This window comes from Acomys minous (assembly GCF_964271855.1).
Source record: "Acomys minous genome assembly, chromosome: 12".
Lineage (NCBI taxonomy): Eukaryota > Metazoa > Chordata > Mammalia > Rodentia > Muridae > Acomys > Acomys minous.
Window position 1 is genome coordinate 52,834,763 of NC_140493.1, and position 22,198 is coordinate 52,856,960.

A 22,198-nucleotide genomic window follows, 5' to 3' on the forward strand; every position below is an offset into this window, starting at 1 on the left:
GCAGGCAAAACACAAATGTACATGAAATAAAAATAAATAAATTATTTTTAAAAAACTAAGGAGAACAGCACACACAGAGGAGTGCACCTAAGATGGGAGAGGAGCCTGTGTCCAGGAGCTCAGCTGGGCTCTGTGTGCCTGGCACCCTGGTAGGCAGGGCTCCTCAGCATTTCTGGGGCATTCCTAAGTGATACTGGTAAGGTAGAGACCTTACTCTGGAGACTATTGCCTAAAAAAGGAAAACATTGTTTCCGCCTTTTAGTATTTTCTTGTCAGTAGGACTCTTTTCCAGACAGGGTTTTTGTAGCATTGGTTGTCTAGAACTTGCTCTGTAGACTAGGCTGACCTTGAAGAACTCACAAAAATCCATCTGCCTGTGCCTCCCAAGTGCTGGGATTAAAGGCCCAAGCTACCACCTATGGCATTCTTAAGAAGATTTGAAAGCCTTCCTGATGTACATCGCAGAGACAGGCATGTGGTAAAAACAGGAGCTCATTTTGAGGTACTTCCATGACAGTACCTGGGTTCCTGGAAAGGAATTTTCATAATAATTTGTCATAAAACCCTAACATAAGCACATAATTGAAATTAAGTCTAGGCATTAAAAGGCTGCTCTGAGCCAGGCCAGGTGGTACACACCTGTAATGTTAGCAATCGGGGAGGCAGAGGCAGGTGGATCTCTGTGAGTTGGAGGCCAGCCTGGTCTACGAAGGGAGTCGAGGACAGCCAAGGCTACACAGAGAAACCCTATCTCAGGGTTGTGGGGGGAGGGCTGATCTGGGGGCAAGTCTGGAAACCTTTGCATAGTGATATGGAATCCCAGGATGTGCCCAGAGTTAGGATTAATGGCTGCATAATAGCAGAAGCCATCCAATCTTTGAATGCATGACCCTGTGCTACAGAGGGCTGCACGCTTCATCTGCAGAGTCTCCAGGGACACTGGGTGTCTTCTCAGAGCCAGGCAGGTCTTGTGAGACTATTGTCGTGAGCTGGCTTCTGCCATCACCTTCAGTATGATTGATCTGCAGACAGCAGGGATGAGCCAGACAGGAGAAGAAAACGTGTGCTTTTACTGCATTCTTGGCAAACAAGACAATTGAGTTAAGTCTGCCATTTGGAATGACTGACAGTAAGCAATCTGTTTGCTTTTGGGTAAGGACATTTAGGTGACATGATTAGTCCCTAAAAATCCAGAGCAGTTCAGCGGCTACATCAAAACAAAACAATTCTTACCCCACCTCCCCAAGTATCTGCACTTTATCAAAAAGGGCAGGACAAGGGAGGAAACGTCCCCATGTCTATTTGATGTCAGACAGACCTGCAATGACCCTTGCTTTGGGCCAGTTTTGTCACAATGGGCAGGTTCCTTCAAGTAAGTCATGTTTGCAGAATGATGGTCCTTTATATCCCAGCTAGAGTTCCTGTAGTGAGACACAGAAAAAGACTGGGTTTCTTTGGAATGCGCAGGTGCTCAGCACCAAGTCTAATGCACGCACTTTCTATGTGGTCTCCGGGAACTCTGCGAAGCTGTTAGCCACTTCCGTCTCTGTCACTCTAAACCCCAAAGTTCCTCAAAAGCAGAAAACAGTATTCTCTCCTCACTCCCCATGCTCGGAAGAGAGTCTGGCTGTCATGTGGTTGTCACCGCTACAAGACAGAGGGTAGCTAGTGAAGAGGTGGGCAGAATGAAGCAGAGACTGTTGGGCAGGAAGGCTTGGCGAATGCCAGGGCCACACATGGGAGGGGTGTTTCTTGGACATGTTGGAAACAATTCGTTGGTAATGTTACAGCAGCGATGAGGTAGGGATGACGAGATGAGATGACAAGTGGGGACTCTGGACTGTATAATGTGGCATGGGGCTCATGACTACAACTTTGTTAGCCCTGCCCTACCCTGAGTTTGTTAGTGCTATCAGCCAAAACTTGAATAGTCTGGGGTTTCTTCCTTGTTTGCTGAGAAAGGCAGGAAACAGAATTACCAATGTCCACGGAGGGAGTTTGAAGAAAAGAAACAAGAAAGTAAATATAAAAATGGATTATGCACAAAACAGTTGGATGGTATGGGAAAAGACCTTAGCTGACTTTATAGGAGTTCTGTAATATAGAAGATAATTATTTTACCTCTGTGAACTTTATATTCCTGATCTGTTGAGATTAACAGGAAATCCAGGAACCTGTACTAGATTTTCCTAGATGCTTCCAGATGGTCATATGTGTTTTTCAATATGCCTTGTTTTTTTTTTTAATTTATTTTTAAATCTTAATTTAATTTATTTTTTTATCAATCTAGCTTGTTAATAAGATGAATTAACTTGTTTTAGATTATCAAACCAACCTTGCATTCCCAGGATAAATCCTTATCTGGTCGTGATGTAGCATCCTGATTTGAAACACACATTGTGTTTACGAGGGAATTTGACAAAAGATGTGCAGGCTTTGAGGGTTGCAGTAGCCAGTTGGCCAGAGTCTGAATAAGCTACAAGGGCCTGGGTGGGGGTGGGGACTCAGCAGCATTCTTGGGACAGGACGGCTTCAGGGTGACTTGGGTACATAGATGCAGACTGTAGGGGGAAGACAGTCAGTGGCATGTGTATTCTTAGCATGCTGATAAGCCCTGCCTGCCAGGGTGCCAGGCACAGAGCCCAGCTGGGCTCCTGGACATAGGCTCCTCTCCCGCCTTAGATGCACTCCTGTGTGTGTGCTGTTCTCCTTAGTTTTTAATGTGTTCACATGGGGCATGCCTGATCCAAACCCTCCACTCTTCCAGAAGCCAATGAAGGGGCAGGCACATGCAGTATACTCTTAGTAATGTGGAGGCAGAAAGGTACTGAAATGTCTTCTAGTGCCATGCCCCACCCTTGGGTGGGGTGCTATGCAGCTCTTCACAGTCGTTTTAGCCTGCCCCGCAATCACTTGGAGGGCATGCTGAGCCAGCTTGCTGGGCCACCTCATAAAGGGAGTATATCACATGTGCCTGCCCCTTGCAGAGGAGGAAATGCAAACATCAGTAAGTCTAATAAGACCCTATCTTTAATTACCTTGCAATCCCCTGGGGAAATAATAACTGGCATAAGTTAACTTCAAATGTTGGCAGTTTCTGTTTGCACCCAAATAATGATTTGATTTCAGTGACACATCAATGACCCAGAGTGTGAAGGGCTGTGTACACCTGTCCCTCTCTCATCAGGGCTGCAATGAACCTCTACAGACCTTCTCATGAGACCAGAAACAGAAGTCACACCTGTCTCTGCCCGTGCTTGTCCTCAGCAGACATCACAACCTGCTGTTTACTTGTTCGGGGCCAGAACGTGACTCTTGAACTCTGTGCATGGCTCTACTCCCCAGCATTGAGAACTAAGCATGAGCTGGTTAACTGATCACTAGCTGTCAAACACATGAACTGAATAAAAACTGCAAGGAGAGCTAGAAAGACGTCTCCATAGGTGAAACACTGGCCTTGCATGCGGGAAGCTCATGGGCCAACTAGCCTGGCCTAAGTGGTGACATTGCAGACCAATGAAAGTCCCCCTTTTCAAACAAAAGGTAGGGGTGGGGCCACAGAGATGATTTGGCAGGTGAAAATCCTTACTGTTCTTCTAGAGTATCTGAGTTCAGTTCCTGGCACCTATGCTAGGCAGTTCACAATGGCCTGTGAGTCCAGCTCTAGGAGACCCAATAGCTCAGAGGAAACCTGCACTCATGTACATACCTATAAACAGACAGACAGATGCATAATTAAACATAAAACAAAACTACAAAGTAGAAGGTACCATAAGACCAACACCCAAGGCTATTATCTGATCTCCACACACATGCCTTGTACCCGTGCACGCTCGAGCACAGACACACACACGCACACACACACACACACACACACACACACACACACACACACAAAACAACAACAACAACAAAAAACATACACATTGCAAAAGGCTTCATACAACAGCCATGGTCACAAAAGGTCTTAGCTCTGGGCTACCTAGATCTGGAGCAATGCTCCTTTGGCCTCCTTAGCATTTGTTTTAGAATTCCACAGACTCTCTCCTCAGCTCTCCCTTCTAAATATCTTATTAAGTTTTAAAATCGTTGAGCAGATTAAAGGATTCCTGTGAAGCTTTTATGCTTAAACTTTGCAGGGAAGATTCTCTGTCTCTGTGACTATCACTGGGACAGATTAGAAATAATTTGGAGCTGAATTGGATTTGCCATTTCGTGAGCTTTTCTTATCTCCCAGGGCTAATAGCAGACACTTCCCTCCCCACAAGGGAGGGAAGCCTTATTATCTGCCTTTCACAGAGTGGAAACTGAGGTCAGATAGGCCAAAAGGCTTAGACATGACTATTTCATCAATACAGCCTGAATCAATTGAGGGTGTTCTGTATCCAGTATTAAGCCCAGAAACTGCACAGGCAGAGACACGGTGGTGTGGTAGAAACGGCTTATGCACGAGCCTTGGTATCAGAAGCACCTGGGCATGATTTAACTTCTACTTAGAGGCTGCCTGGCCTTAGACATTTCTTTCACCTCGTGGAGATGTGTCCTAATTGCTTCTGAATGCCATGCAACTGTCGTCCTGGGAGACGGAAAGGCCCCTGGGGGCATCAGAGTCTCCCCCCCCCCTTCTCTCTGGCCTCAGCAGGCTCCACGCTTGCCCTCCCTGAGCTGCCAGCATTTCTGGGAGGCTCAGGTCCTGAAGATGGAACTTGATGTCTGGGGGCCGGCCATCTTGCCTCTTCTATGTAATTACTGGACTGATTCTGGTCAGTCAGCCACTGTACCCAGGCCACCATGTCTTCATTGGAAAGACAGAGACCATTAGTAGCCTGCCTGCCCCCAAGGTCAGTGCTAAGAATGGCACAGCTGGGTAGAGTGTGAACACCACAAAAGACCCAGGGAGCACCTGGCACTGGGGCAGGTGTCTGTGGCAGCTTCACTGCTGTCTACTTGGGTATCTCCTCCAGGCCATCCGAATGTCCCTGTCCCCATGTTGTCTGGCGAGTCCCGTCCTGAACTGCAGCATGGCCCAGTAGCCTCTGCGGCAGAAGCCTTCTCTTCGGATGCCTCCTGCTCAGGGACTACCTACTCCGCTGCCCTACCTTTCCCACACCCCCTCTGTCCACGTCCTGTCATTCCGTTGGGCAGAAAGAGGCCTACATTAAGACCCAGCACTTGCTGCAGAAGCTCAAGACCTGTGTTCAGTCCCTAGAATTCACTGCAGAAGAGGAGAGGCAGCTCTGCAAGTTTCTTCTGACCACACACGTGCCAGGGCACATGCACACTCATGCTCACAAACACAGAGTAGCAAATAACTGTAAAGAAAACAAAAATTTTTAAGCCTTTTTTTATAAGTTTTCTTCTGACTTCTCCAGATGCAGCATGGCAGGCACACACAAACACATTAGAATGAAAAGGGGCCAGAGGGACAAAAAAGAAAAGGAAGGAAAAAAGAAAGCATGCTATTTGTTTAACCTGAATTCTTTGTAGATTTTTTTTCCATTCCACCTGTTTTTAACTATAAGTATTAATGTGCAAAAGCATGTAAGAGCTTTAAGAAAGATCTAGCTGGTCACATGAAAGCCAGCATCTCTGTGTGGTACTGCTGGAATGTCACAGGGATTGCGAAAAGCCCAGGCCAAGCCTTTCCCCGTGAGGTGTGAGAGCAGCAGGTCAGACAGCAGAAGCTCTTCTGTAGTCCAAGGTGGCAGAGAATAGACTGGAAATACATGCTAGACTTTGATAAATGCTGCACATGTATATGAATGAAGTTTTTACTTAATTTTCCCTTCCTTGCTTATCAACACGGGAGAGTTGCAACTGTGGGTTTTCTGATATTAAACCAGCCTTGACTTCCACAGATGAATGAGCCTTGCTCAGCTGGTGCTGTATTTCCTATTAGGCAGCGTAGGCTAACCTCCTGCTTTAGAGTCATTGAAGATGTCGGGGGACAGTCTGCAGTGCTGACGTGTTGCTTTGTGTGGTGGTTTATCTCTGGCACCTGTCTTATTCCTTCTCCGTATTCTTCTTCTCTTTAATGTTATTGACTATTGATTATTATTATTACATCATCATCATCATTACTGTGTGTAACAGCTGGGAGAGCACACATGCCACAGGATACACGTGAAGGTCAGAGGACAATCTTTAAGGGTCATTTCTCTCCTTCCACCTTCATGTGGGTTCCAGGAATTGAACCTGGCTCCTCAACACGCATGGCAAGCTCTTCAGCCCTGAGCCATCCCACTGGCCATATTCTTCCTTTCAGTTTTCCTAAAGTAGTTTATACAGAGTTCCTATTATTTCTCCCTTAAGGAGTTTCTCTGTGGAAAAGTTGTAACAAGAACTTTCTCTCCTTGATGGATACAGAGCCACCTGCTTATCTAGCTCATCCTCTGAATAAAATGGTCGGTCCGTAATGCGCCTCCTAACTCTCCTCATCTTGGCAAAGCCTGTGCAGAAGCTCCCTGCCTTGGTCCTGATACTGGTAATTTACATAATTACTCTTTAATCAATCTGGCTGGAAGTCGATAAACTTCACTGACTTTCTCAAAGAACAAACTTCTGGTTGCTTTGTCTACTTTAGGGATTTTTGTTTGTTTCTTAGTTCATTGATTTCTGCTCTTTTTTTTTTTTTCCTCTCTTCTTTTCTGCCTACTTTGAGTTTAATTTCCAACTTTTTTCCTAAGTTCCTAAAGTTGCAGGCCAGTCCTTAGCTACTCTGTGAGGTGCTGAGGATGTAACCGTGGTGACTATGCCTGCGAGCTGCAGTCTCGAGAGACAGGATGCTTACAAGGAGCACAAGTGCCCGCCAAGGCCAATGTGCAAAGGGCTAAAGGCTCATTGCCTCTGGAAAGCTTTGACTTGGTCAAGATTTCAGCAAGTCTTCCAGAAAGCCACATGCAGATGTGGAGTGAAAAGGAGGCCTGTTTAAGTACCAGAAGGCGGTATGTACCAGGGCTCTGGCTCACCTATGCCCCAGCTCCATCTCTCTTGACTGATGCAGCTATGCTTCCAGCCAGCAATGCTCTGTGTAGCTGTAGTGGTACCCAGTGTAGTCTGACTAGGCTCTGCAGTGTTCAGCCAGCACCATGAGCTCGCATCCTCTCAGAGGGCTAGCAACTGCCATCCAGCCTCATCTTCTCTAGTCTCCATTTTTTTTTTTTTTTAACATTCAGGTCAAACTCCTCTGGCAGCCCCTTCAAGCCAGTGGCCCACTCACATTCTGGCATGAGGACAGCAAACAGCATGCCCAAAGGGTGGCCATGAGCACACTCACATGAACAGTGATCTGTGCGTGCACCCCAGTCACAGCACGGAGCCCTGCCAACACCCACTGTGCACTTTCACCCCTGGGCAGGGTCTGAACTGGCACCTGGAGCTCCTATTCACACCCTCCTTGCAAGCAGCAAGCTCTGCTCCTGCTGGTCCTCACGTCCCGAGCATCCCAGCTCCATACAGAGAGCTTACTGTGGACTTACAAACCAGCACTTGCAAGAGTTGCAAAACGATTAAGAAAAATGCTACGAGGTGAAGATCCAAACTGAGAATTGGGCAATGAGTACGTTTCTTGAAGGAAAGGGACAAGGGACAATCACTTCCTCCGCTCACTGTCCACAATGGCAAGCCCACCTTCCCAGTCACTATGGCACAGCAAAACAAGTGCTTGCTCCCCCCACCCCGACCCCCGTGCATGTATAAGGCACATGAGCAGCCTTGGGAATGCTGTCCAAAAATTCAAAAAGACACAAAAAACACGGAAGACCATTTTCAGCCACACACTTCCAACCTTCAGAACAGTACTCCAAATGCTGAGCTGGGAAGGGTTCAGGCAGAAAGCAGAGAGTCCTGGCAGTCTGCGCCTCCGCGCTTGAACTAACCTTGAGGTGGCCAGGGTCCCCCGTCTTGCTGCCCTCAGAAGGGTTTGTGGGTCTGCTCTCCACTCTGGGCCGGACGACCTGACGGAAAGGACTGGACAGGGGAAAGCCGCTCACGCTAATCCCATCTGGAAAGGAAGACAGAAGGCCCGAGTAAAATGGACTGTCTTGTTTTGTGAGGCAGGGTTTGTTTTGCTTTTCAAAGTAGTAACAGGAAAGACCGTGGAAGTATCATATCGACTCTCTGGTCTAATTACAAGGTGGGAGGGTCTTCCCTGGGCATTCATTCCCACTGGCAACAGGCAGGCAGCTTCCTTCGAGGGAGTAGTGTGAGGGAAGTGGGCTTTCATGGAGAAGAGATGCCCCAGAGTCCAGTGGGGCTCTCAAGGAAGGACACGCCCAGCAAAGGACCGACCAAAGGCAAAGCAGCTCTCCCAGGCACTGGAGACCAGCTGCCAACGAGACCAGCCACTGCAATGGGACTAGAAGATTCTACCAAAGCACACTGCCATGTCCCATGCTGGCCCCAACTTTTCACTCTGATGACAACCATCGCTGATGCCCCGACATCCCCAAGTCTGTGCCCCTTCTAGAGTGCCTCCCTTGGGTGTACTAAGTAAAAGCAATCTTTCCCTCTGTCTCCCAGCACCTTCCATGGCCTGAGATCTGTGCCTGCTATGTCCCAACCAGGGCAGAGGCTGAGCATGAGGGACCAAATGAAGGAATAGCAGGTCCTGGGAAAGAGGAAATGCCTTGGAGCTGGAAAACTCTGGAACATGGGTACTTTGCAAACATATATATGCACACACACACACACACACACACACACACAAATATTGCCTAGAGACCTCAAAAAACAATCATCTTAAAACTTAAAGCCTTTTCATGGACTGAGGGGTTGTTTCCTCTAACCCAGTGGAGGGGAGAAAAGATAGGTGGCAGCATCTACTGGAGCAGGGTATCTCCATCTCCTGATGGGGCAGAAGTGTGAGCAAGAGCAAAGCTAGAGATGGAAGAGCGCAAAACAAAACAAAACAAAACAAACCAACAAATAAAAAACTGGCAAAAGATGTCACAGGACGCATTGGGAAGGAACTCTCTCCAGCTTGGGAGCTGGAGAAGGTCAGAAAATGATATTCGACCACCCCACCTGCGTTTATGCCAACACAGGCAGTGCAGTCCCATGGAGAATGCAGAAGAGATTTGTCCGACAATTAATAGGAAGACAGGACTGAAAGGTCACAGATGAAGGCAGCTTATCAGGACCAAGGAGCTCAGCCGTACTATTAGGATGGAGGGCATGCAAGCATGGTTTGAGGCTCGAATAAAAAGTGAGCTTGTAGCGAGAACTTCACAGCTAGCGTTTACAGTGTTCAATCTTTCCATTAGGAGAAACGCTGTGGGCAATTTCAGGGTGTATTTCTGCATGCTGAAATAACACTTCTCTTGAATTCAACTACACATCACAATCATGATAACAACTGGGAAATGACAGCTGAGAGCAGGCGCTAGCAGTGGCAAGAACACAGCCACCGTGGCCACATGGGCAGAGCCAGCCTACAAAGATTAAGGCACTGACAAGGTATGCGTGTGGCAGCAGAGGGACTGGCCTCCCTGTTGGGAACTGAGAGGGAAAGGGCAGCCCTCAACACGAATTATCACCCTATGGGAAGCACGGAAGCGTCCTTGGAGGCACTCTGCTGCGCTTCTTCCACTCTTGACTTCACAACTCCAGAACCTCCAACCTTTAGACTCCAGAATTTACTGCACTGTCCTCTGCCTCGGACTGTTCTAGTCTCCCGGAGTCTCCAGCTTATAGGCAACCCCGTGGCAGGACTTTCTGCTCTCCACAAGTATGTGAGCCAGTTCCTCTTGTACTCAGTAGTCACCCCTTTCTCTTTGACAAAAACTGGCAGACTTGGTCATGGGTCATGGTGTCCTTGGACTGGCAATGGGCACAAGTGTGAGGAGGCATCTCGCTCAGTCCTCACTCCCGGCAGAGCGGGCGTTACCATGCTGATTCGACACGTGAGAGAGCCAAGGTTCCAGTGAGGCGAGTGACTTCTTCAGAGTTACACAACCCATCAAAGCATTGCTAAAACCAGAACTCTGAACCACTAGACACACTGAGACAAAAAAAAAAAAAAAAACCACACACACACACACACACACACACACACACACACACACACACACACACACCAAGCTCACCAGCCCAGGCTGCTCTACAGCACCTCAGGGGGTCCAAACTATACAGCAAGCTCCCACCAAACCTATGGTAAGGACCCCCAAAGGGCTTAGCAACCAACCCCAGCGAGCAGGTATGCTTTTTTTTTTTTAATGCTTCTAGAAAGAAAAAGAAAGAGGCATAAACGAAAAAGACTGAATATACTTTGTTGGTAACAAACAACTAAAATAAACCTGAATAAAACATAAATAAAGTAAGATACACTTGCAAAGGTAAAAGCCGGCAATGGGTCTCTCGTGGGAGTCTGTCAGCGTAGGCTGCTCCAGGTAGAATACTTTTTAAAGATGCTTTCTCATGTATTCATAAAATCCATGGATGCCAAAAAAGGCCATCTGGTTATCATAAAATATGCTCAAGAAAACTGAAGCAACAGAAGCAGTTGGCTAAGAAGATGAGCTAACACTCGTCCTTAATCTCCACAGAGAAGGCAGCACGCTCATTCATTCAGAAACGCTGCAATGTGTTTAGGGAAATAAAAATAACTTCTGCAGTGACAGTGGACTTGGAGTGGCACAGTCCCCAGCCTCCACGGACAGCCTCATCCAGACACTGCCTTCCCTCCACTGGGTACCCACAGCGATGGCACCATGCCCAAGGCCTTACCCACATGTCTGGAGGCTTCCCCTCGTCCGCCTGAACACACAGAGTGCTTCGGAGTTCCCAGACTGCCCTACGGTTGTGGCTCTGAGTACTAGAGCTACCAGTAGGAATGAGTAAGTGACCATCTTTCCACAGGAAGGAGAGGGTGGGTTAGTTCCAGGCTTCCCGTGTGGGAATATTTTCACGCTGCTACTAAATTATTTCTTTGTAAAATAAGACGTCAATGAGAGGTGCTGATTTCCTTGATACTAGAACAGGGCTGGCTATAGAAGGTGAAGGTAATTTGCAGTGAGCTTTCCTGGAGTGAGACAGGCACAATCCTCTGGGGAAGCCACTTGGAGGGCATTAGTGCAGAGCTGTTTCCCTGTGCATCATTACGAACCTGTGTACGCACGTGGGGTTCAGCAGAGGCACCTGTGGCCTGCTGAGCTCTGAGGAGAACCCACTCTGCTTCCCATGGGCGAGTATACTTTTTGCCCCCTTCTGATGAACAAAGAGACTGGGAGCAGGCTGCTATGGGTAGCAGCTTCAGCACAGGTGTCCAGAGTCCGGGGCTGTAAGCAAAGCACATTTCATTGTGTGTGGCTTCACGTTTACTGACAGCGGAAGCTAGGGCTACCACTGTGGCTGGAGATTGCTTGCCTTTGTGGGCCACTGCTGTGCAATCTGCTGTGTTCTCTTTCATGCTGCTCCCCTGACGCTGTCCCCGGACATCTGAATGGTTGTTTGGCATCTCTGCCCTTGTCTGCTGCTCAGGGTATTTGAGAATAAATATGGATTTTTGGAGTTCTCGGTCTTTTTTTTTTTTTTTTTCGGTCTTATTTTTTAAAGAACAGTGACTCATCCTGAAGCACTCAGAAGTGTGAGGCAGTGTGCCTGCAGTCTTAACACAGAGGTATTTCTTTCTGTCTTTGAAATTCCTAGATGCCTGGGTTTTTCCATAAACATAACTGTTTTTTGGTTTCTATGGGTTTTGTTGTTTTTGTTTAAATTTTTAGGAAGCCTGAGGTTTTTGTTAAAACTTGGCTTTTTTCCTTGCGCTAGAGAGCATTAAGACAGAGAAAACATTTATCAGTGCCCAGCCCACTCACCAGGCATGCGGTTCAGTTGTCCCTTCCTGCCTGTTCTCACAGGGTCCTCATTTGTAGCCAGGACAGATCACACCTGTCTTGTCTGCTGTATACCCCTGTGCCAACACAAGCCCCCTGAGAATCCACCTGAATGCACTCTGGGCCTTTCTTGCTCTACTGTGCACATCTTGCAGGCAAGTCCAGGATCTTTGAATTCCCAGCTCCTGCCTGCCTATGGCTTCCTCACTCACGCTTGCCCCCTCAGCCTCCAGGCAGCTACTCTTTCCTTTCACTTGATGAGTCCTGCCGTCCCATGCTTTGTCATCAGAAGCAAGGACTCCCCCAGGGCTCCATGAGACATTTTCTACCTTGTCCCAACCTGCCCCTCTGAAGGTGTTCTCATCTGCCATCTGCCTTCGGGGACCAGACACATCCTGTAGCCAGTTCCTGGTCCTGTGGGCTTGGAGGTCTACGGGGAGATGGCTGAGCCTTGGTTCCTGGGTGCCCATTCCCCAGCTGGGTTCCCATGGCATCCCATGCTGCTTTCATCCTTGCTGAGCATTTCTCTGCCTTGTTTTGATACAACCAGGGAAGGCTGCTGCCACCTCCCCAGCCAACTTTAACCTTTCTTCTCTACCCACTGAGCCCCTTACAGAAGGCCTCTAGGGACCAGAGACCCTATGCCTGAAGTCACAATCTGACTGGGCCATCTAGGCCTTGAGTGGTTCCCTGATGACTTTAAACAAATGTTCACTCTTTGTTGCCCACTTTTTCCCCCATAACTTGAGCTGAAGTTGGGAGCCAGTATCTTAGATTTTAATCCCTGACCTGTGACTACTTTTGGGTTGCGTTGGCCATTGCGTGTTTCTTTTGTTTTGTATTCAGTGGGTTGGTGGCTTTTGCTCCTGACAGAACAAAGCTAATGTGCTGGACAGCCTGCCCGTCGTTATATTTAGCAATGCCACCTACCTGCCTTCTGACTCACAGGCAGTCATTTCACAGCAGTACAGTGTAGCCACGGGAAAGGTCAGCCTGCCCCTGCCTCCCTGGGGCTCGCAGGAGAGCATCTCTGCGGATGTAGACAGCTTCTCACCGCCCACCACGCTTGCCCCCAGAGGGCTGTCTAATAACCAATGAAGTACATACATTGCTAGGCCCTCTGTCCAGCCAGCGTGTAGGGAGGTTAACTTTGTTCTTTGATTTAAACTCTGGCTGGGATGGGGATTCGAGTGTCTGTCGCTCGTCAGCAACAGGTGATTGCAGCGCAGGCAACAAGAACCTGCCTCTGGACCACGGCTCTCCCTGTGCTCATCATCACGATCTCCAGCCAAGCTGTGGTGACTCGCCAAGAGACAACTGCAGGGTGGGGGTGGCTGTTCCGTGGAGAACTATAGGTGCTTCAATCCAAACAAGAAGAGATGGTGAAGTACGGGCGCTGTTGCACTAACTCAGGGTGCAGACTGCCCAAGCGTTTGCAACGTTGTCCTCACCTCCTCCTGGCTGCCTTCTTTGTTCTCGCCTTTACTGCTTCTGTCATTGTTGGCTCCCTGCTGCTATCACCCCTGTCTGCTGCCTCCCGAGGTGCCATCATGGTCACCAGTCCAGCATGGCTTTCACTGCCGAAGTCAGTATACGAAGCAGCCATAGCTGGCCCTAGCCTGAGGCCATTTCATCTTCTCCCTCGTTTGCTCCTACTCCAAAGGTACACAGCTCCTTGCATCGATCTAGTTCGTCACACCCTCACATTGACCGCCGATGGTGCACGCCGCGGCTTCTCTGCCTTCCTCTGTACTGGAGTTGCCTAGGATCTTTGAAATGCCAGCCCTGCCCCCACTGTCAGTTAGCCGGAATCAGGGTTACTGAGGGCACCAGGAGTGACTGGAATGCTCAGCACAGTTTGGGAACCGTCGGTGTAGACAGCCCCCCCTCTGGTGCAGACAGCCTTCCTTCTGTCTACATGCAAAGTTCCCACTCATCCGCTGACTGCGTTGTTCCAAAAGCTTTGGGCAGACCCAGTGGCTGTTCAGTGTCCGTGAAAGAGGGCTTGGAGATGTGGCAGGGCCAGTCCTCTGCGACACGATTACTTTGAAGCCGTTTGGAGGGTCCCCTCCTCTTGTTCTTTCATAGCAATTTCAGAATCACTTTTCAAGCTCTTTAAAGTCATCTGTTAGAATTTTCATCCAAACTGTTTCAAATTGATAGAAAAATTTTGGGAGAAAAAGAATTTCTTATGCCATTTAGTCTTCCTATCTATGAATATGGTATATCTCTTCAATGTGCTTGTCATGTTTAAAGGCTTCCCAGCAACATTTTGTAATTCCTTCTGGGAAGGTCTTATGGTATTTCACAGATTCGTTCCTAGATGCCTTATTTTTGTCACAAATGGTGCTTGAAGTCTAAAAATAGAAGCCTAAGTTGCATACGGTAGTGAGCACTAATGGTAAGTTACAGCTCAATGGATTTCTCTGTTTGTGTTCACAGTGTGGTAGTCTCCACCGAGATCAGAGCAGCATAGTTCCTAACTCTCTGCCACCTTCAGTCCTGTTGCTGTTGGCAACTCTCTACCAAGATACACAAGGCTGGCTAGCGCCATAATGCTTCGGCCTCACTAGTTACAGGGTACTAAGCACAATAGCTATTCGCTGGTGTCTTCTTGACCCTCTTCCTTCGACTTAAAGTCATGTGAAGATGTTCTTTTACACTCCTGGAAGCAGAAGCCTCAAATCAACGTACGGGCTCCTCCTTCCCCTCAAGATGGTGTTTGAGGTCCATGCCACACTGCTCATGTGTCTTCTTGCTGTATGGTATGCTGCTGTCAACATGGTAGTTCAGCCATTCTATTTCTCATAGAGATGTGGCTCGTTTTCAGTGACACTGCCATGGATGCTCTGCTTGTGAAAGAAGACTATGGCTTGCTCTGGTAGGCCTTAGACAAGCAGGGGTTCAAAGTGGCTCTCTTTTCTTTTCTCTTCTCTTCTTCCTGCTCCTTCTCCTTTTAGAACTTTTGGTTTGGGGAATCAAACCCAAGCGCCTGGGTACGCTAGGCACAGACAACTGTCAAAATGCCACCTCCTTACAGTATGTGTTTAGGTGTTTTGCTCCTTCAGTGTTGTCTTTTCACAAGCAGAATTTTGGGGGTTTTGTTTTTTGGGTTGTTTGTTTGTTTGTTTGTTTGTTTTTGAAACAGGGTTTCTCTGTGTAGCCCTAGCTTTCCTGGAATGTTCTATGTAGACCAGACTGGCCTTGAACTCACAGATCAACTAGCCTCTGCCTCCTAAGTGCTGAGATTAAAGGCCTGCACCACTATGCACACCTAGATGTTCTTTTTTTTTTTTTTTTTTTTTTTTTTTTTTTTTTTTTTTTTGGTTTTTTGGTTAGTGCTACCTTTTGTCTAGGCATCTTGGCCTAGACATAGGTCATAGAAATACTGCCCTCTATTCCCTCTGGAAACTGTTAGTCTACTTTTTATACTCAGGGTTATGGCTCCTTTGAGCTAGTATCCCCTTTCCCCTTTCCCTCACAGCTACAGCCCCCACTTCCTCTCCCTCCCTCACAGCTACAGCCCCCACTTCCTCTCCCTCCCTCACAGCTACAGCCCCTCTTCCCCCTCTCCCTCCCTCACAGCTACACCCTCTCTTCCCCCTCTCCCTCACAGACATGTGTTGTCTGCTTTACATATCCTGTTCTTCTTTGTGGTTTCTTCCTGGCAGCCTGGGATCCAGGGCTGTGCCATCCTGTGGAGCTCTGCCCTGTTGGCCTGTTCCTTGTGGTGCAAAAAGGCAGCTGCTGGCTACTTACAGCTATGGGCACATGAACAGTATAGTGTGCATATATGAATCTAAAGAACTGATTATTGATTTCACTTAATTTTAATTACTTTAAGCAAATTTCTCTAGTGGCTACTATATTATACAGCACAAGTCTAATGGGAGAGACAAAGCAATTTTACATAAGTTAAAAAGTGTTACTGTGTTAAACACTAGCCATAAAAAATGTATGGTGTTGGGTGTATGGAGAGGGGCTGACCTAATTTAGAGGACAGAAGAAGGATTTTCCCCAGGAGTAATGCTAGGCTAGGATGCAGAGGATGAAGAGGGTCTGAGCAGGTGAAGACTGGAGGATGAGAAAGAGGTTCTTTATGTGTGTGCAAAACCTCTGGGCAAAGGAGAAAGTATATTTCAGGAATATAAACATTTTCTGAAAGGTGTGTGTGTGAGAGAGGGGGGGGCAATGAATATATATGAGAATGAGAATCCTCAGTTGAGGACACCTAGTCTGATATTCTGTGACAGCAACCTAAGCCTGACACAGGCACACAGGAACTCATGAGGGCAAGCAGAGACGGGGAAGGGAGGAAGGGAAAAGATGAGAGAAAGAGAAAGGCAGAGAGACATACAGTTAGTTAGCTCTTAAGAGCCCTGGCCTATCAGTGTGGAACCTAATTTGGAGCTGGGGAAGGGGGTATTTTGTGCAATAGTCGGGGGAGCTTTTGCTTTTCTTAGTTTTTAAAATCAATGCTCTGCCTTGGAGCTTCGAGCCTCCAGCCTTGCTAGCTACTTAACGAAGACACAATCCCTTTCCTGTATGTTCGGATGCATGGACCAAGCCCACTATGCAGACTATCACAGCCTTTAGTCTGCCCTTTGAGTCACTGCATTCTAGAGGACCATGAGCGTGTGCCATCCTGGAGCCAGAAAGGGGGGTGGGCAGGCTGCAACATACCCACCCATTACCTTATAAACAAGGCATTTCCACTTTAACCTCAAACTGACAATCTCTAGTTTTCTTTCCCAAATTTTTAAATCCCAAAACAATATATGCTAATTCAGCTATCCCTTGTGAGAAATGGAGTTCACCTATTTATGTTTCTCGACTAGTAGAGGAATACATGTAAATAACATATAAAAGAGAAAAAATCAGGGATCTGGAGAGATGGCTCAGAGGTTAAGAGTGATGACTGCTCTTCTAGAAGGGGCCAGGTTTGATTTCCAGGACCTGCATGGTGGCTCACAATCATCTGCAACTCCAGTCCCAGGGAATCTGACACCTTCTTCTGGCTTTCTCAATGAGCACCCAGCACACAGACATACAGGCAAAACACCCAAACACATTTAAAAAAAAAAAACACAGAAAGAAAAGATAAGAACTCTGAGTGGAAACACAAGGATCATATTAGCATGTCAGGACTATTGCCATGGCTGTGCAAGAACACTCACTATTTGCCTGAGGTCAGGAGGGCAGTGTTAGTAGAGCCTAGCCTTGACTAGTTTTCCTTCTAGAAAATTTGTTCTGGACAGATCTGGGATCTGCATCCAGACCTTCCGCCTCTAAGTCCTTTGAGACTTGGTGCAATGACCCCGCACTGCCCTGCCCTTTCTACCTCCACAAGTCCAAGAGGTGATGTGGGTACGATGGGTGCTGCTGCTGCAGGAGAAACAGATTTGAGCCAGCCTAGCCACTTTAGGAGGGAGCCTGGTTGGCCTAGTCCCCAAAATCTTCCACAAATGGACCTCAGGTGGCACTACCTGCTTAAGCAGTCGCCAGCACACCCAGATCCTTCAGAAAGACATCCAGCTTCTCCAGTGGCTTTCCAGGAAAGGCCCCTGGGCCTCAGGCTTCTGTGGCCTATCCAAACACTGCCATACCTCCACACTGGTGTCTGCTGAACCCATCTCCACTGAGGCCCTGCTTGAGGACCATTATTAGGCAAGTAACACTATCTGAGTTCATGATGCCGTCAACGCTCCGGCAGTGAGAGTGTCTGGACAAGGCCTGGGCCGAATTCTGAGGAGAGCCACCCTAAAGGGAGGCAGTTTTGAGAAGGTAGAACAGCACCCAGAGATGCCACAGGGACTCACAGGAAATACCACCTCAGCCACTACAACTCACCAAGGACAGAACTCACAAGAATTTGCGAGACAGTGACTAGAGCCGGGCTCATGGGGCAGAGGAAAGTGCATGGATGCTGGTCCACTACTGAAGACAGTGGAGACACATCAGACACACAGCAGTGCCTCAGGACAGCTGCAACAGGGACCCAGCGAGAGGGGAACAGGAAGGGGGAGGGCCAGAGCCCAAACTGCATGGGACCTCGCTTTGGTGAAAAACCTACCCAATTAGCAGAAGATGAATTTGAGCAAACAAGGCAAATTGCAGGTGGAAGAGCTACTGGGAGTCTGTAATGGTTTGAGGAAAAGACCTACCATGCCACACCCTAGGCCAAGAGGAAGAGCGAGGCTACCAAAGAGAAATAACAGACACGTCCGCCAGGAGCAACAGGATGAAGACGAAAATGCATCTCAGGTGGAAAGGAAGAGAACATGTCTACAAGTAAGCTCCATTAGCCTTCGGAAGAGGTCAGCTGCAGAGAGGAAGGAGGCTCAAAGACAAGGACACGCTGAGGAGACCCAATCTAGCATTCACAGTTCTCAAGCAGTGAGCTCGTGGTCCCCGGTGGGGAGCACTGTTGTGGCTCAACATGCAGCCCCAACAACATCACAGGTCAGAGTCCAGGAATGCTGTGCCAAAGTCATGTCACCCACCCCTTCTCAAAAGGTGTTAGACCCCCAGCAGCTCCCGAGCATAAAGCTCACCATCCTTTCACCCTCCTACACCACGCCTGGGAAGATGACCCCTCGTGGACAGGGTCACCGCTCTATTTACAAGGAAAAACAAGCTGTCTGTCTGCCCACAGACAGTAACGCCTCAGCAGTTCACCTCTGTACCCGTCTAGAAACAGTCTTGTTTGTTCTCTGGGGAAGGGAGGCACGGTAAGACAAACACCCCTGTGCACAGGGCCGCCACACTGCCTCGTGACACTAGCACTGCCTCGTGACGCCTCGGACAGATTGTCCACCTCTCTGGGACTCGGCTTCCTGCTCTGCAAAACAAACTGATTAGAGGAGATGCCATCTCTAGCCCGCTCCACGTTCCGTGGGGCTGAAGACTCACTCCTTTCCATACAGAGTCTGAAATGCCACGTTTAATTATCGGGTCTAAGGGACACTGTCGGCAGGGAAGGCTGACATTTCTCTTATAAAGCCAAGAGCCAAGAAAGCACACAGAAAAGGGAAATAGAATTAAATAATTAATTGGGTGGGAAACCAAAAGCAGAGGACATGTCCACTGCGCTGTCAGGCCCAGTGACCCCAGAAGGCTGTTTCCAACACAGCATCAGTCCCAATATCATCAAAACGCTAACGTATTGATCCGTCTGAGAGCGCCTTGCACACCAATGTGCCCTTCAGACAGAGAGGGCCACGGAACAGCCTGACTTCATCTTCAAGATACACTGCGGAGAACTTCAGGGTAGAAATAACTTTGCAATCTGATCAGATAAGAAAGACTATGAGGCAAAAGCAGTACGAGAGAGATGTCTCCCTTGTTTCTTCTTTTAAAGACATGGTATTATGAACTGTCACACTAATGGGGAAAATGTCATGGGATAAACGTGTAGACTCTGAGGGCGCAAACACTCGGCGCCAAGAGCAGAATCGTCTCTCTCTGCTTTTATTGAGTAAAAACTGTTAAGACGGTGCCAGCTAGCAGCCAGGCTTGCGTGGCCTCCCAGTCCTCAATCCAGTCAAGAGTCAGATCTGGAGAATGTATCAGCCTCAGGTGTGTGACCCGGGGACAATGCTACCTCCCAGGAGCACTGTGTTCTGCTAGCAGGAAGAGAGCACTGGGTGGCTGTGTCTCACTTTGTCACTGCCTCTACCCAGTCATCTCCTAGGGACTGCAAGGATGAATTTTCCTTCCTGTTTTTCAATGGGTATCTAGGCCACTTCTACTAGGAGAAAACCACCTCACCAGCTGTCAGAATCTCCGGAGACAGAGTAAAGGGAAGAGGAGGGTAAGGATCACTAATTAGCACCTCCAAAATAACTCGGTTCCCTATCACTCTGCAAAGGTGACCCGCTGCCTCCTGTAGCATTAGATCCTGCTCACTAAAGCACAGGCACCGCACTGCCACCCTCTGGGTTCCACACGGCCTCTTTAGGACAGTCCCTGATGCCGCATCAGGGCTGGTCTCCTCTGACTACTCCCTTAGTATAGGCTTCCAGATGTTCCAGGCAGGGTGCTCAGCACCACGCCTTGGACACAAGCATAGTCCAACTCCGCTACTGCTGAGCTGGCCAGATGCTAGGCTCCTGCTGAGCACAGGGCTGGCAGGTAAATCAGAGGCAAGAGATTAACTGTTTTGTTTTGTTTTGAATAGCTCATGACTTCTTACTGATACTTTTAACTCAAACTCTAGACTAAAAGACTGTTGACTTCAAATCTTTACACCTGCTACCTCCTGTTCTCCATGTGAGAATCCTAGTTCAAGACCAGATTCCATTGACAGAGATACAAAAGAGTTGTGAAGGGACGGAGAGATGGGTGAGTGGATGAAGAGCTTTCGGCACAAGGATGAGAATCAGAGTTCGGAAGACACCCCATATCAACCCTAGGACTCTACATGGACACACATACGTGCTCCCGACACATGTCACAGAGAAGCATGGGCTAGAGAAATGGCTTCGTCTGACCTCAAGACCCAAGACTCATATAAAAAGCCAAATGTGAAATCAAGTGTCTTGGTTAGATTTTTGCCCCGTTAATATAAGCTGAGGTCATCTGGGAAGATGAAACCACAATTTAAAATGTGCCCCCATCAGGCTGGCCTGAGACAAGCCCATGGGGGATTTTCTTGATTGATGGATAATGTAGAAGGGCTCAAGCCACTGTGGCCGTCCCATCCCCAGGAAGTGGTTCTGGAGCCTATGAGAAAGCACACGGGAGCCATTAAGAAGCATCCCTCCATGGTCTCTGCTTCAGTTCCTGCCTCTGAGTTCCTGTCTGCGGTTCCTACCCTGACTTTCATTGATAATAGTTTATATTCTGTGAGGTGAAATAAACCCTTTCCTCTCCCAAGATTTTCTGGGGCTTTTTTTTTTTCTTTTCTTTTTCTTTTCTTTTCTTTTTTTTTTTTTTTTTTTTTTTTTTTTTTTTTTTTGTGGGGATTGTTTTGGTTGGTTGGTTGGTTGGTTGGTTTTGTTTTAATGTGTATGGGTGTTCTGCCTGCTTATATGTCTATGTAACCCATGCCTATAGATGCCAGAAGAAGGCATCGGATCCCCTAGGCCTGGAGTTATTGATGGTACTGAGCCTACCATGTGGGTGCTGGGAATTGAACCTGCGTCCACTAAAAGAGCAGCCAGCACTCTTAACTGTTAAGCCATCCCTCTAGCCTAAGCTGGTTTGGGCCAGTGTTTTATCACAGGAAGAGAAACCTAGCTAAGATAACAAGCATTTGTAATCTCACTAGCCAGTCACCACAGTCTACTTGGTAGTCTAGGTCAGTGAAAGACCCTACCTCAAAAAACGGTGGATGAGCCAGGCATGGTGGTATACATCTTTGTTCTAGAACTGAGGAGGAGGCAGGTGGATCTCTATGAGTTCAAGGCCAACCTGGTTTACTCAGTTTCAGGCCAACCAAAGATACATAATGAGATCTTGTCTCAAAAAATAAAAATAAAAGACATAGCAAAGACGGGTGGCACCTGAGAAATGGAACCCAAGATTATTATCTAGCCTTTACATGAGCATATTACACACATGTACATGCACCCTCATGTGCATGAACACACGAAAAAAGTTCGTTTACTTTATTTCACAATAGTATGCACTTAGGGATTATTAATCCAAGTGTTAACCCTAATGATATCATTACTGACATCAGCTTAAAAATTACTTGAACACATAATATCATCTCCTACTGCTTTTTAGATCAGCGTAGTGTGTGCACGCTGTGGGAGCCAATGGCCATGACAGAGTATATGTGTTCATGCTGTGGGAGCCAATGGCCATGACAGAGTACATGTGTGCATGCTGTGGCAGCCAATGGCCATGACAGAGTACCTGTGTGCATGCTGTGGGAGCCAATGGACATTAAAGAGTACATGTGTGCATGCTGTGGGAGCCAATGGCCATGACAGAGTACATGTGTTCATGCTGTAGGAGCCAATGGCCATGACAGAGTACATGTGTTCATGCTGTGGGAGCCAATGGCCACTAAAGAGTACATGTGTGCATGCTGTAGGAGCCAATGGCCATGACAGAGTACATGTGTTCATGCTGTGAGAGCCAATGGCCATGACCGAGTACATGTGTGCACGCTGTGGGAGCCAATGGCCACTAAAGAGTACATGTGTGCACACTGTGGGAGCTAATGGCCATGACAGAGTACATGTGTTCATGCTGTGGGAGCCAATGGCCATGACAGAGTACATGTGTGCACGCTGTGGGAGCCAATGGCCATGACAGAGTACATGTGTGCATGCTGCGGAAGCCAATGCTGTGACAGAGTACATGTGTGCATGCTGTGGGAGCCAATGGCCACTAAAGAGTACATGTGTGCATGC

General features: G+C 47.9%; 1 protein-coding gene across 1 annotated transcript in view; it reads right to left on the minus strand.

Annotated features, from left to right (window-relative positions):
* The window catches only part of TRAPPC9 (trafficking protein particle complex subunit 9), a 445,876-nt gene that overhangs the window by 296,436 nt on the left and 127,242 nt on the right, over positions 1 to 22,198 (minus strand). Inside the window, exon 17 of the mRNA XM_084803051.1 lies at positions 7,878 to 8,002. Coding sequence (XP_084659177.1) covers positions 7,878 to 8,002 — 125 coding nt within the window. The remainder of the gene's footprint in view (positions 1 to 7,877; positions 8,003 to 22,198) is intronic.